The 15,513-nt window shown below is 38.6% G+C and overlaps 1 protein-coding gene across 4 annotated transcripts in view; it reads right to left on the bottom strand.

Moving 5' to 3' along the window:
* The window catches only part of NSMCE2 (NSE2/MMS21 homolog, SMC5-SMC6 complex SUMO ligase), a 221,722-nt gene that overhangs the window by 171,430 nt on the left and 34,779 nt on the right, over positions 1–15,513 (bottom strand). For all 4 annotated transcript variants that reach the window (XM_023530981.1, XM_011360812.2, XM_011360813.2 and 1 more), the window contains one exon: positions 8,226–8,332. In XM_023530981.1, the coding sequence (XP_023386749.1) occupies positions 8,226–8,332 (107 nt within the window). The remainder of the gene's footprint in view (positions 1–8,225; positions 8,333–15,513) is intronic.

The raw sequence follows: 15,513 nt of genomic DNA, 5'->3' as shown, positions 1-15,513 counted from the left end.
TTTCTCAGTGACAGTTCTCTGGGCACGGGCTCTGCTTCAGAATAAAAGAACTATCCGTACGAGTACAACCGCAGCTCGCACAGGGCTTGAAAAAATAAAATCCACTGATATGCTCTACATTTACACTCTTTCTATTCTTGTACTTGTCAACAATTAATAAAGACTGCATGTTTGAAATACAGCTGACAACTTGCATATAATACTTAGAGGAATAAATCCAGTAGATTTTTCTCTCTCGGTATTTTTCAAATGCATGCTATAATAAGCAAGAATTACTTAAAGACGGAAATGTAGCTCAAGAAATATTTCTGTGCACGTGAGTATATAATTATGCTATTTACTGAACGACCCTGCCCGCATCTTTAAGTAATTTTTGTTTACTTTATCTAAGACAACATCAAAAGTTATTCCTAAATTACCGAAGTGTTCACTTAGTTGTCTGGTTCTTATCTCTAGTATGACCCCCTCCACTATTAATTAGCATATGGTAAAGGACACAATCTTTTTCTCAATCGTACAAACACGAATAGACTTACTGATTTTCATATCCAACTGGCCAAATGCCATGCTGTCCACTGGCTTCTGAACTGGTCTCCTAGAACCTGCCCAGTCCTTTCCAGTTACAAAATCATGAACATTAAGTCCCCTTCCGCCCCCACTCCACAAATCTCCTCAGCTCCCAATACCAGAAGACTCATTCTAAGGAAAGAGGTCCTTCCTTCGACCTCTCAAGGAACATCATCTCTGGCCTTTCCCAATGGTTTCCTGCTGCCTAGTCTACTCTCCAAATTTTAACTCAAAATTCCCTTTCGGATACCATTTAAATCTGATCACAGGAAATGACTTCTCCTTTCCAGAACTCTCTGGGCAGCTTTGTAAAGGAGTAGGACGGAACTGCTGTGGGTGCTTTCGTGCCATCACTTCTCATCATTCCCGGAACTCTAGGAACTGCACTATGATCCCCACTTTAAGAAGAAACGGGGGCTCAGAGTTAGAGTGAAGAAAAGGCAGAATTTAAGCAAATGCTCTTTTCCCTTACTCGGAATTTCCTAAGCACATTTTAATTGTCTGTGTCCATCTAATTTCACTGTTAATATGATTTTGTGTACATATGTTGAGAGGCTTCTGCATCTTCATTAGACTAAGCATACTATTCGTCAGACTAAGCCACTGCTTTTGACTCTCTGAAAAGGCATTCGTATTCCCGTGAACCTTAAGACTTGGCGATCCATTCCCCTCTCCAACCTCTTTCCTCATCTCTCTTCTACTGCTAGGTGGGGGACAAAGGCCTAAATATCAAGTTCTTTACTACGTATCAATTGTGGTGAAAAGTGTGATATGGAAGGAGGCTAAAGTCACTATCTAAAATAAGGGTTTGATGCTCTTATGTATGGACTTCGCTCAATGTCAAAAACAAGCAGGAGTTTGCTGCATTAAAAAACATTCACCTCATTTAAATAATTCAAGTAATTAGCTGCCAGAATTGTCTGGTGCTCCAGAGGACAAGGTATTCAACGACAGTAGGCACCCCAGTGCCTAACTGGAGTGCTGTGGCGAACGAGGCCTCTCAACGTCTGTACGCTTTTCCTGCCCACACTGCTGCTATGTCCCTTCTGCCTCTTCTGTGCCCACCTCTCTTCCTTTCCTCCTCTCCACACAGAGGTCTTGTTTGCTTCAAACATAAGGTTTTGATAGCCAAGCAATCACTGCATGTTTTTAACATTTTTTTTCCTTTCACTTTTTCGTCGTTGGAATGATGCAGTCTTCTCAGACGCCTGGTCCTTTCCTGATGTCCTACGTAGAAACATCTCTTAGGCCATTTCGGGTAGGAAATTTGATGCACTCCCGAGCTCCCCATAGGTTAAACACACACACACACACACACACACACTTCTGTACAAACTTCTGGACCCATCTCTTAGTCCCCTATGTAAGATAACGGGGTTGAGACATTTCCCAAAGTGGGTTCTGTAGAGTTGACAGTCCTTCTCCAAAGAGGTTTCCAAGTTAAATAAGTTTAAGAAATTAGCAAACAGCTTCCTTTGGAGAATCACATGCATAAAAGCATATTAAAAGATTTAGTCTTTAAGGAAATTCTTTTAATCAAGCATTCCCCAAACTTATTTGACCACAAAATCCATTTCTCCTAATGTACTTATTCACATCCTGATTAATTAGCACTATGGGGCAACTTTTGAAAATGCTGCACTAGAGGCCCACTAAGGCCCAGTAGAGTGTAAATGTTTTATAATTCTGAATAAAATCCAACACTTAATACCTACAAAGCATGAAGATGGACTTCTATAAACTACCCATGAAAATCAGTCTCAGCACAGCATAGACCAGAATTTTCACCTACTAGCAGCGACATTACTTGGTAGCCTAAGAGATGTATATCTAGATTCTTGGGTCCTATAGAGGCAACTCAATTGGTGGAATACTATATCCGGACCTAACCCTCTGTGTATATTAGACAAAATGCTATCAAATACAACCTTAATTTGGAAATAACTGCAGAGGAAATTCTAAAGTACTGGAATAGAAATTAACTACTAGTAATTATCAAAACAGACACATCCTGGGGCCAAGCGGCTGAAGAGTGAATACCCAAGGTCGACTTTGTTTTTCTGGTTAACGGCCACGTGTGGGCAATATTCCTATAGACAACGCTCACATAAAGAACATGTAAACTTGTGACAAGAAAGGTGTTAAGAGACTACGCACTCCTGTGGAGTGTCAAGTAGGGGGCACGAAGCGGAGAAGAGGTATTCTCCAGTACTTTCCCATCTGGCTCCAAGAGATTTTCACTGATTCCACTGTCATCTCTCACTTTCTTGCTATTCTGCTGACAACAGTAATTTCTCTTATGCTCAGGAGTCTTCTGTCTTCAAATTTTATAATTTCCCCCTCCTTCCTCTTTTGTTGATGATTCACAATGTGGGCTGCACTATCACATTCAGTCAGTAGATGATCATAGCTAATAAATCATATTCTCTGGCCTGGACCTTCCTTCAGATACTACATATTAGTAGCTTTCTCAGTGAGAAATGCTCCCCAAATCTGGCTTAACTAAATAGTAACTCCTTACCATAAGATTTCATGTTCAAGTAGTGGATGTTAAGATAACTTTAAGATGTAGAAAAAGCAAAACTTGCTAGTTGATGGAGGGTGAAGGGTGAGGAGGCAGAGGGAAGTGATATGTCAAAAACATTTAAAACTAGTTGCATAATGACGAGGCTGAGGTAAGCTATACCTTTGACCTATTTCGTTCTTTTATTATATCTAAGATTGTGTTGGTTTCAACAGTTTACATGAGGTATATTTCCACACTTCTAACTCCCAACATATTCGTTTTAAAAGGCAGATTAAATGCCTGAGCTGGCTTACCAAGTGAAAACCACAACACACAGGACATAATCCATGAACAGATTTATATGAAACAACACAAGTATATCAAACTAGCTTTTAATTGCTCCTGTTAGGTTAAGGAAAAAAATACTCTCCCTCCTCAGGCTTTTGGTAGGAATTATTATAAAATATTGACTTAAAGAAAACAAAAACAAACATGTGGCAACAATCTGATTTAAATGCTTTCAAATATTACATAATCTATAAGATGCATGGAGCACCAGACAGAGTAGGAAAGTGAAGAAAATAAAACTCTCGATTTTCCAATAAATTTACATGCTGAAGCAGCACATACTAAAAGAACAATATACAGGTAAAACCTGACATTCTTTTGAGATTTAAAGTTTGTTAAAGTTAAATCACACAATTAAGTATCACGATAAAAAGTAAATGCCAACATATAATGTGAATCTCAAGCTTAATTACTTGTATTAAATTCTAGGACTAGGCTGCTCACCAAAAAGCACAGAAGATATGTATTTTGTCACTGACGGCTAATGACAGGTGAAACGAATCTGAACCTAGGCTGTTCATCATGTAGCTTCCTAGTTCCATCCTTTTTCACTATGAGAATCAGAATATAAAAAAGTTGCAAGGATTGTCGCATGATAGTGATTGGACTCTTTACCATGTCTTATTTGAAGAAATGCACACCCAAAAATGGATTTGAGGATTCCTTGATCGAAACTGGTGCCCTAGCTCTGGAATCTGAGGCCCACAGGATGAAACTACAGGGTTAGTTTTACACAATCACATAAACACAGATTCAGAAATATGTAGTATTACTACTGCGTACTTGATACGGGATAAAAAGTCTCATTTCAAAAGGGATAAACCAACAGGTGACTAGTGAAGTGGTTTGAGAAGCAAAATATCAGTAACGAAATTATTCTGAAATCAACTGTGGCCATGACTTGCATGACTTAAGCACAGCTCCTGGCACACAATAGGCACTCATATCTGTGAATGAATAACTGACCAAGCTTGGGTAGGTTACTCGACTACTCTATATACTTTATACTTCTAAATACAAAAGTAGGCTTTCTCTGTGCTAATTTTCTCAAATTAAATCTTTGAATTGATCAAGGCACTCTGAAACTCTGACATTGAGAAAATCAGAAAAAAGATGCTTCCATTTCATGCAAAAGTCACCTAGAGAAGTTATATATCACGATCTCCTTGCTGAGGCTTATTTGACTTTCAGCTTAAATATCACTTCCTCAGGAAGGATTTCCCCCAAACCCCAGAAAATATTATGCCTCATGTTATTTACTCTCCTTGAACGCTTTGTTTTCCCGTAATAGTTATTAAATACCATCTGTATTGTTCTGTGTAAACGTTTGTCTCCCTCTCCAGACTTCGGACAACCTGAGGTGGGCTTTGCACCCAGAAGTATCTGGCACATAATATTTACTCACTGAATGAGACAAAAAGCCAGCCAACAGTGCTCCTTCAATATACTCAAATAATAAAAGCTTAGAAATCATATGAGTCTAGTGTTCAGAACTTCACTCTGTTTCAACATGAAACTGAGAAAAGCTATTCTCTGGCAGTAACAGTTATAAAAGAAGTAACTGTACCATAGTGAATCTGTGTGCATTTCATAGTTTCAAAACACTTTCATCACATGTGTGGTCTCATGGCTGAAAATCTCCAAAGAATTCATACAGAACTCTTTGTGGTCCAAAATGCATATTTAAGAGTTGTGACAGGTATATAACTCCCCCTATCCTGAAAGTTTTTATAAACGACTTATAGACTATTTGGGAATTTTTTTTAGTGTTCACAGCATAATATTCTCTCTAGAAACTATGTGAGATGAAGTCCTAATTCCAGAGCACTGAAATAAATACCGATTCCAAAGAAAATCTTCAGGCATTGTAAAATAAAGTCGCTCTATTTTCTCAAAGGACAAAGAAAAGCAATCTGAGAGCTTCTGCTGAGAGGGACTTCCCAGAGATTGATGGTAAACTGACCTACACCTCGAAGGTTCCAAAGCAAACTTCTAAAATCTTTCAGAATTCTGTGAAGGTGAGAGCAGGAGAGAGACAGTTCTTTAAATAATAAAGAAAAGCTCTTTGATGATTAAAAAAAATTTTACTGTACTGTAACTATACAAAAATTCATAAACAGAAAAACCACAAGATGGATCAGAATCTGGACAAATAAAAATTAAAAAAAATTTTTTTTTTTTTTTTTAAGAATCTGGGCAAATGATACAGTCATGGAAGTGCTGCAGCCAAAGTTACATAGGGACTCGTACGGGTTCCTAGTATCTGTATTCTTTCTTAGTAATCTGACTTAAAACAATTTCTTTGTTTGGTTATCATAAACACCTCATATTATAACTTAACTAAGCTTTTATCTAACCCTATAATTCCTGAATTCGAAACTAGGACAGGTCAAAGTCAATAAAAGTTTTATTTCAAAGTCTTGAAATATAGTGAGCAAAGTATGTTTTTAAGAAAGATTTTGTTCCATCTTTTTAAGGAATATGTTTAGCAATCTGGATTTGCAATAACATAATATCTTACATCTGCATCAAATTTTATGAATGTCAAAGTGTTTGTTACACGGTATTCTAATCTGACTCATATAATAATCTTGTGAAATAGGGAGGCCGAGGATTTTATAGATGAAGAACATGAGGTTCCAAGAGGTTGCATTGCTTGACTCAGGATCATAACTTAGAAAATGGAAGAGCTAGGGTTGGAAGGGTTTCCGACCCCTAAATAATTGCTATTTCTAAAGAGCTTTCCCATTCTGGTTCCTCTTCATTCTTTATCCCTCACGAAAACAAGCAATAAGATAGCAATGTCCACAACTGCAAGTATATAAAGAGTGCATAGTATGTTATGAGGCATAAAATATCTCCCTCGAAATAATGGCCATATTCCCACTGTGTCCCCATATGGTTTCAGGCCTTAGACATCTTATAGTTTACTATTCTTGGTCTTGTATGAAGCTTACATAGAGCACAACTTTGCTCCAGAAAAGGACAATAAACATGTCTTCTCTTCTTATGAAAGACCAGGGACCTTTATTACAAGCACAAGAATCACTAATCCAGTTGTTCCACAGACTAGTGTGAAGTTAGGGCTAAGAAGTGGGATACAACTCAGAGCACAATCTTGTCTGTTTAGCAGAGTGAGGGGAATGGGATGAGGCCTCAAGATGAAAGAAACACTGTTAACTCCTGACTGTGGGCGAGGGTAAGGGTTTCTTTGTCTTTGACTTTTTTTTTTTTTTTTATGAATGGCTCAGTTTTTTGAAGGGGGGAAGAGTTCAATTCTTTACGCAAAAATACCTTACGTATCTGTGAATCCTACAGTGTAATAGGAAAAAAATCCATGTTAAGTTCTTTAACTTCCCTCTAATGCATGCTGTTTATGTAACTTCAAAGCTAGAAAGCACCCATTGAACAGCCTCCACAGAATGTAAGGGCCAAAACAGGGCTGATCTAATAGGCCCAACTCTGAGCTTTGGTACCAAACACTTCATTCTGTAAAGTCAACTTTGTTCTTTTAAGTCAGTCATTTGCAACCCTGGATACACATTAGAATGCGTTTTTAAAATAAAAATACTAGTGCCGCCATCCTGCTCCAGACCAGTGAAATCAGAATCTCTTTAGAGCAGAGTCTGCCTGGTTCTAGGGGTCAGCTGCAACTGAAAACCTCTGATCTGAGGGCTTTGTTGCCCAGTTTCAAATGCCCCAACATAATGTCATTTTCATATTTTCCTATGGAATAAATATTCACAGTATGAGGACTAATAGCCACAATGGTTAGAAATATCAGAATTTACAAGCTGAACGAGTTTACTACTTGAATATAAGCAGATATTTTTAAGTTAGTCACAAATGATACACTTAAATACTAACAACAACAACAAAAAAAACCTCAGGAAAAAAACTTCAAACCAGAAAAAAACATTAAAAATTTTTTTAAAAACTTCATAACTATGAATATATAGCTATGTAATGCTCATTTAAGCATGGTTTAAGTATTAAACCGTATTTGATCATTTATCTTCCACTGAACAGTAGCCAACCTTGTAAAATATTTGATTTTTGGAATTTTCCCATAGATGTAGGTAAGAAAAGGCAAATAAAGAAACCAGAAGTACAAGACATCCTATGACACAGGTATCTGAAATCAGTTCAAAGGGGAGTTTCCACTGCTTAGAGGAGGACAAAGGACTTCCCAGAAACATTACTGCAACTGTATTGTTCACTTCTTACTCAACAGGGCACTGCTGAAAAGGATGTTGCTATGTTCCCACCTTAACTGCCTATCCGTTCCTGTGACAGCTGGAGTCAACAAAGATAACTTCGGCTTCTGGAAAAACCAAATGCCAACCTTCTTTATTTTTCAACTTGCTCTGAAACTCTTCTATATTATCTGATTCTACGAATTTTGCAATAGCTGCATATTAATTATAGCTGGAGAATGAGTAACTAAACCTGGTCTAAATTGTATGCTTAAGCACATAAGACAATAAAAACAAGTTCTATGTGATTTTTAGCATTTTATAAAAATCTCATATTGAAGGAGGCTTAGACTAAAAATTTTGAGACCAAAAAAAAAAAAAAAAGCGAGAACTCTAAAATAGATGTAACATCCTAATTAAACTAGGTGGCCTAGCTGGGAAAATATTTCAGATTCCTATTCTAAAAACTTCCTGATTAAAAAGAAATTAATAGCTGCTATAGTAAGGATAAGGAAATATGAAAGGTCAGGGAAGAATTTTGATTGTGTGTTTTTATTTTTAGATCAGAGTTATAACCATATATCACCAGGTGTGTGCTGTAAACTTACATGATTTATCGCAGACTGAACAGCCTTTACGTAATGGTTTAGTTCCCGATCCATCATAGCAAATTCAACCATCGCCTTGTCCATACTGTATTCACTACTCACTTCAGCTGAAAGAGAAAGAAAGCAATTATTATTTTCCATTTAAAATGCCATATCTGGAAAAAGTTGCACCAGCATACCCTATGTCAATCAGTCAATGGTTTAAATGATTTTGTAAAGGTATTACATATTTTTTAAAACTTTCTCAACATATGACTGCTTCATTCAAAATTCTAAAAATACACCCAGTTGAAAAAGACTCAAAGGCAGAATGTGGACTCAGACTCAGAAGTTCCAGGCTCTGCCACTCGCCTGTATGATCTTAAATCGATCACTGCACTTCTCCCAGTCATCCGTCTGCACATAAACCTCACAGGACTGCGATAGATCAAGTGAGGAAGATTTCTAATTTCTAGTAACAGTAGCTTGGCTTATGTGGACCAATCCTCCTACTGAAGACAACTAAAACAACTAGAAAAAAATAAATCTCCTTAAAAACAAAAGAGTCACAAGACAGTAATAAATCTAGGGAAAAATCTAGGGCAAAATCCAGGGCAAAATCTAGAGAAAAAGGAAAAAGAGAAGAAGAGCATCAAACACAAAGTCACACGCAGTCAGCTGGGACCCTTCCTCAGAATAAAGAGGAACCAGAAGTAGTCTCATCCTATTCCTCCAGGTTGCGGAGAGGTTGGCCTTGGCCACTGAGCAGAACAGAGGAAAGAGAGAGAGAAAACAAACCTGTTTCTGAAACACTGTGGCCACAAGCCAGCCCTCCCGAATGTGCCGCCTGGGCTCCCCTCCCCTCACCTGAGTGGTCCGGGGAACCTAAGAGCTTATGACCTTGTGAGACGGTTGTGAGACGGTCTCCCCCTGAAGGTGCCCACATGTACTTCCCTCTGGAGAAGATACTTTCATCCTGCTCCTCAAATAATCCCAACAAATAATCGTTAAGGATAATGAGCAGATAACAGGGGGAAACATTTTAAAAATTAAAACAACAAAAAAATTTAACACTGAATAACACAAGAAAAGAAGCCAGCAAGAGTAAGGATCAGCAGAAACAGATCCACAAATGTTTCAGATACTGGGATTATCTATCAGTCAGAATATAAAGCAACTACTCTTACTATGTATAAAAAGTTAAAATACCCTCAGGAATCAGGAGACTATAAAAAGTGACCAACAGATAGGAAAGGCAAGATAATTTTCTTAAAAATGTTTCAAAACTTTTTTCAAGCTCTAAACAATTTCATAGATTAGGAAAAGATGGAGAACACAGGATAATAAAAATGTCAACATTAAAAAAAGCTGAATGAAATGAAAATAAAGCCAACTTACTTAAATCATGCAAAGACTCTTCACTGAAATACTTAGATAAATGTATTTCTTATCTACTCTGAAGAATAATATGGCAGATCATCTCAAAGTCATGAAATAATGTAAAATCCACTTACATTTAGCTTTAAAAATGATTTTCCGAGACTTTAAAATGATGCTTTAATTTTACAATAGTTAATTATAAATATATTCCATAAAACAGCTCAAGTTAACCTGCTTCTGGAAGAATACGTCGTGGTTTATAACACCCAGACTTTACAGAATGGAAATTTTTTTTTGAGAAGGGAGGGAAAGGGAAGTATTTACATGAGAAAAAATCTGTATTTACATTTTGCAAATTAAATCTATTTTAAACAAAATAGTATATGAGAAAGGTCTCAAGTCATATTCCAAATAACACTGTTAGACCATCAATCACAGGCTGACGTTTTGAAGATGTCCAAACATCCTTTGTTACTGATGGCACTGAGTGCGTCTAATTGCTACATATTCCGCAACTGCTTGTGAAAAATCATATTAATTGTTTGATGATCAGGAACAGAATTTTAAACAATTTATATCCTCATATGATAGTTTGGGACTTATATCTAGGCATTTGACTATACACTCTTAGATTTCAGTAAACTGGCTAGCGGTTTTAGGTAGACTTGTATTTTAATTTTTTCCCATTTAAAATAATGAAAAATAGACTCTTGGTTTCACAGAATCCTCACCCAGTTAAAAGAAATTATAGTTGTTTTTTTTTCTTTACTTAGTGGAATCAGTGTATTTTATGGATACTGAATTCTGACTCTTGGACCAGTCAAAAAGTAGGTTAAGCTGGTAAGCTGAGCAAGGACTAAGAGCATAAACTGCTATATCAAAAATCCAATAATTAGAGGCATCTTCAAACTAAACAGGAACCCATTAAAGAATTTATAGGGGGGCAAAGTCTTTGAAGTATAAGAAATAAAAGTTTGTTAAGAGCTTAAATCAGTGGGAATTGATAGAATGTTGGCAACCTCCCTCTGGGATTAAATGAATTAATTTTTAAAAACATTCAGAACTGTGCCTTCGACATGAAAAATGCTATGAAAGGGTTGCAAAATAAAATAAAACAGGATGATGGGTCTCATTATCAAGGCCCCATGGATAATAGTAAGACTTGAATCAGATAGCAATTTCAAAGGAGAAGGCCAAGGAGACATTCCCTGCAGAGGCGAAAGTGAGTGATGGCCGGGTCAGTGTTCAATGGCACAAAGTCTAAGGAAAGAATCTTGAGAGGCCGTCTGGTCCAAGTGTACAGGCAGCCTCAGTGAAGCTCCTAGATCCAAGAATGCTGGGACACGCTGAAGAATCTAAGTGATGAACAGGGCAGCCCGAGGCAACAAAGGGAAAAACACCAGAAGAGATGAGGAAGCTAGTCCTGAAAAGAACTGAGAACCACACCACACCTGGAAGTGATGCTCCGTCAGATAACGGCCAAAGTCAGTGTCTCGGTTTGTTGCAGAAAAGGGTTGGAGAGATCCGAGACGGAAGGCAAGAAGTAGCGGAGGACAGGCCATGACAATGGAACCTGGAGGACAGGCCACAACAACGTGTGTATCTAGCTGCAACCTCCCACAGCTACTTTAAGGTAATTTTTGTAATTCTTTTGCTCTTCTTATTAGTCTTTTTTTCCCTTATTGTTGCAATAATAACCTCTTTTTTGAAATATTATTTGGGTTCACGTTTCAGAAACCCTAGGCTAGGGAAGACACGGGGAGCCTGTGTCTTTTTCTATTAAAGAATTGAAGTGGGAAAAGAAGAGCATAGTGTTGCATGAAACAGGCAAAGGGCCAAACAGATCCCTGAAGAATTCAAGAACTGGGGAGGAACAAAAGGGATAAACAAATCAACAGGGACTTGGCTGCTGACTGAATGTGGCTGGGGGATGGGGTAGGTGTGCAGGGACTGACCAGAGGTTCCCTGCTCCATTATTCCACAGTATGGAATCCCACTGTCGAAGATCTCCCACTCTTACAGGGAAAACCCTTCCCCAAAATCCACACCCGCCAAACTCCACACATCCTTCAAGGGCTCAGCTCAAGCCCTACCTGCTTTTAAACTATACCAGCCTAGAAGAATCTCACTTCATTTATCAACAACTATACTTGATATTTTGGCACTTTTAACCAGAAACGATCTTGTCTTCTTATATGCATTCATCTCATTTCGCCAAGAATGATGCTTTGGTGTTCTTAGGTTCCAACAAAGAATTACAGTAACTCTTCCTTCGACATTCTTATATGGCCATTATTTAATAAATTTGGAAGTTAAACTTTCACCGAACTATAAATTGTCTTGCCTCAGATGTTCAACTGGATTAAAATATAAAGAAGACATGATAGAAGTTCATTTGCCTATTATATTTTCATTGTGATCTTTCCATAGGAAACAGGCTGGCACCCGTAAGGTAGTGGGTACGGGTGGAGTGGAGCAGGGAGGAAGAGAATCCCAGAAAAGATGTTAACATTCACAGAATGACAGTCCCAGAGAGGAAAGTAATACTGTACCACACCTCTGCAAGCTTGGCATTAGAGAAAATTGGTGCAGATGATAAAGCATGGAAAGTAATGACAACGATGAAAAAAGTATATAATAATAGTAGCTGTAGCTAACAATTAGCAAACACTTTATTATGTGCCAAGACTGTACCAAGATCACCATATTTACATTAAACCTCACAACAACATTAAGAGATAGGTAGTTTTATCTCCACTTTATATATGAGAAAACTGAAGCACTAAGCAGTTGAAGTAACTTGCTCAAGGCAAAGCAGGCCTCCAACTCATGCTTCTCACTGCAAAGTTTGTACACCTACCCACCTGCGCTAAAAGCTGCTGAGACAGGTGGAGAAGGACAAGCACTTCCAACGCCTCCGTGAATATCCAGGAGACGAACCGTCAGGAGGGTGAAAGTCATGGCCCCGAGCTTCACTCGAGCTCCCTGGTGATCCATTCCAAGCAGGACACCAGGCAACGCCACTCAAATGCTATCGGACCTGGTCCCTGAAAAAGCTTTGCCAAACCCCTTAAGTATTGGAAACTGATAAGAAGAAAATGATTTTCCCCTTTTTGAAGATTACTGTTGACCTTGAACAACTCGAGTTTGGACTTCACAGGTCCACTTATACATGGTTTTTTTGCAATAAATACTATAAATGTATTTTCTTTTCCTTATGATTTTCATAACATTTCCTTTTTGCTAGCTTACTTTAAGAATACAGTACATAATACACATAACATAAAAAATATGTGTTAATCGACTATGTTATCAGTAAGGCTGCCGGTCAACAGTAGGTTATTAGTAGTAAAGTTTTGGGAGAGTCCAAGGTTATACTCAGATTTTCACCTGTACAGTGGATTGGTCCTCCTTGCTCCCACATTATTCAAGGGTAAACGGTACTAAGCTTTGACACTGGTGAAGACCGACCTTCTACATCAGGAAGGATAAGGGGAGGTGCTATAAAAGCAACCAAGTCACCCACTGAATGGAGAACAACTAAGCCAACCCTCGCGGCTAAGAAGTCAGACCTGTACTAGGCCGGGAGCACAGCAGCAACAGAGATGAAGCAGCAGCCATGGACTGACTACCCGGCAGCAAATGAAGGGCAGCAACTTTCAAGGGGCAGGGAGGGTCCTGGAAGACTTCACGCTGCAGAGATACACTGAGCGGAGCCCAGCGTCCAAACCATTTTATTTTCTTCACGTCTTTAACTGCCTTCCTCCAGCCAAGCAGGGTCTCGGGAGTCCAGGATGTGCTATTCTATGAGTATGCGTTTATTACAGCCAATCTTTGTGTTAATCAAATGAACAAAAGTGATATACTTGAACATTGGTTTACAAGCCAATAAATACATGGGCAAGACTTATGGAGAGAGCTCAGTGACAGGGAGACATGCGTTAACACATATGGCACACTAACTGAGAAACTGTTAAGAAGTTAGTACAATAATAAGCTGAAATACGTCCCACTGCCCCTGCAAAGCAAGTCCAGGGGACACAGATACACCTGATTTACATTATAAAATTATAACTGCTTTTGTTAGGACACCAGTACAAGGGCTGTTCTACTAATCTATGTGTCTGTAGCCAGTGATCCAGGTCTATGGACTGCTACTAGCACCTGAAGAACTTTAAGAGTGTTATTTAGACCAGGAAGGGCTTCGCATTAAACCCATTCTTTAAAGATGGTTTCTGTTTCATTTCTTTTCCTGTCCAGTCGCAAACTCCAGAAAAGTAAAAAATAATCACTAAAGGAAGGCTTCTTTTTAGACTGGAGTGCTCCGATATTTATACAATAAAAAAAGTATGTGAATGGATGAAGTTGGCCTGCATATAATTTTTCTAAAGTTAAACAAACCTATAATTATGCAATCTAAATCGCTATGTTAGTCATTAGACATGTCGTCTCTTACTCAATGTCAAAATGCACTAACAGCGGTATTATAACTATTACTATTCTTTTTGAAGTGTTGAACAGGCATATTACATGATCAGTAGAACATTAAGCAGAAATAGGTGATTTAGTGCTGCAATCAAACACATCTTAAAATTCAGGAGAATTCAAAGAGAGGAAGATGATAGCTTAAGCAGGAATAAGCATGAAAGCAAAGCAGTAATCAGGGCTGGTCATCTTGAACATGAAAGTCTGGGGCAAATGAGGGAGGAGACAGGTCTGCGAATGGAAGGCAGGGAGGGAACAAACTAGGTGTTTTTATAGATGTCAACTCAAGGAAGACGAATTCTAGGTCTTTTGACTAAAGGACGTGAGTAGTAAGTAAGCTTGCAGCAATATAATTCTCATGCAGCACAGCATGAACACATGAGAGTTTATCCGGGGTGAGTTCCAAGATTGTCTAGGGTCTATTCACATCCTATTTGTTTAATATAATGTCCTTTTCTAGGCCACTGGTTAAAAATGGGGGAGCAGAAGATTCTTTACCTTGGCTTCCCCAAGTCCAGGTGGACATGGTCTACAGAACAATCGAGCTCGCGTTCCAGACCAGCGACCGGTTCAACAAGAACAGAAGGTAAGTGATGTAGCTAAGAGATGTAGCTCTATGACCAGCTATTCCAATTAAGGCCCCTCCCTAGCCACAGCCGTCTGATAGCTGCAGCCTAAGGCAGGCACTAGAGAGAAATAAACTCTTTTCTCTCAGGGAGCACACAGTACCCAGAGCCAGGTAAGTTCCCTCATCATCCCCCACATCTTTAGGAGAAGTACTTCCGGTGAAACAGACATGAAAATAACACTCACCCTCCCCGTTCCCCTAGCCCATCCACATGCATCTCCGTGCTACCTCTCTATACTACCAGGTGTCTTTTTGCTTTGCTCTGCTGTTCCTATGATCTCAGCCACAGGTCCTTTTCCAGGATCCTCCCTAATGTTCAGAACAGTACCAAGTGCTTCATGTCTTATAAACCCATAAAGCTTCTTTACCTTTACCAGGGGACACTTGTGCATATGTGTATGTTATGGAGGCACACCCTCAAGACAAATTTTACCTACTTATCCTTTCCGACATTTTGTCCCTGATTCAATTGCACAGTTTTGCCCAAGGCCAAGCTGTTTGCTAAAATGTTGTCCCAAACGAATAAAAATGGCAGAATCAGGTGTTTATTTTTTTTTTCTACAAAGTCATGCACAAGAATGTCCGGATAGGAACAATACTGATTACAAAGAGTTGGTTAAATTCAACTCCATGCACTTATTTTATTAGTAAATACCACACTAAGACAAAGCAGCTATTTAGTGTTCTCATGGGATTGCTGACTTCAATTCAACATGAATCATACACTCAGAGGACCTGATTAATATTCAATGCCATAAAGTACATATGTCCATTCTGGCAAGGAGGAAGGGAAAAAAGGAGGCAGGGAATTGCTTG

The sequence above is a fragment of the Pteropus vampyrus genome, unplaced genomic scaffold (assembly GCF_000151845.1).
Source record: "Pteropus vampyrus isolate Shadow unplaced genomic scaffold, Pvam_2.0 Scaffold59, whole genome shotgun sequence".
Classification (NCBI taxonomy): Eukaryota; Metazoa; Chordata; class Mammalia; order Chiroptera; family Pteropodidae; genus Pteropus; species Pteropus vampyrus.
This window is presented reverse-complemented; position numbering and strand designations above follow the sequence as displayed.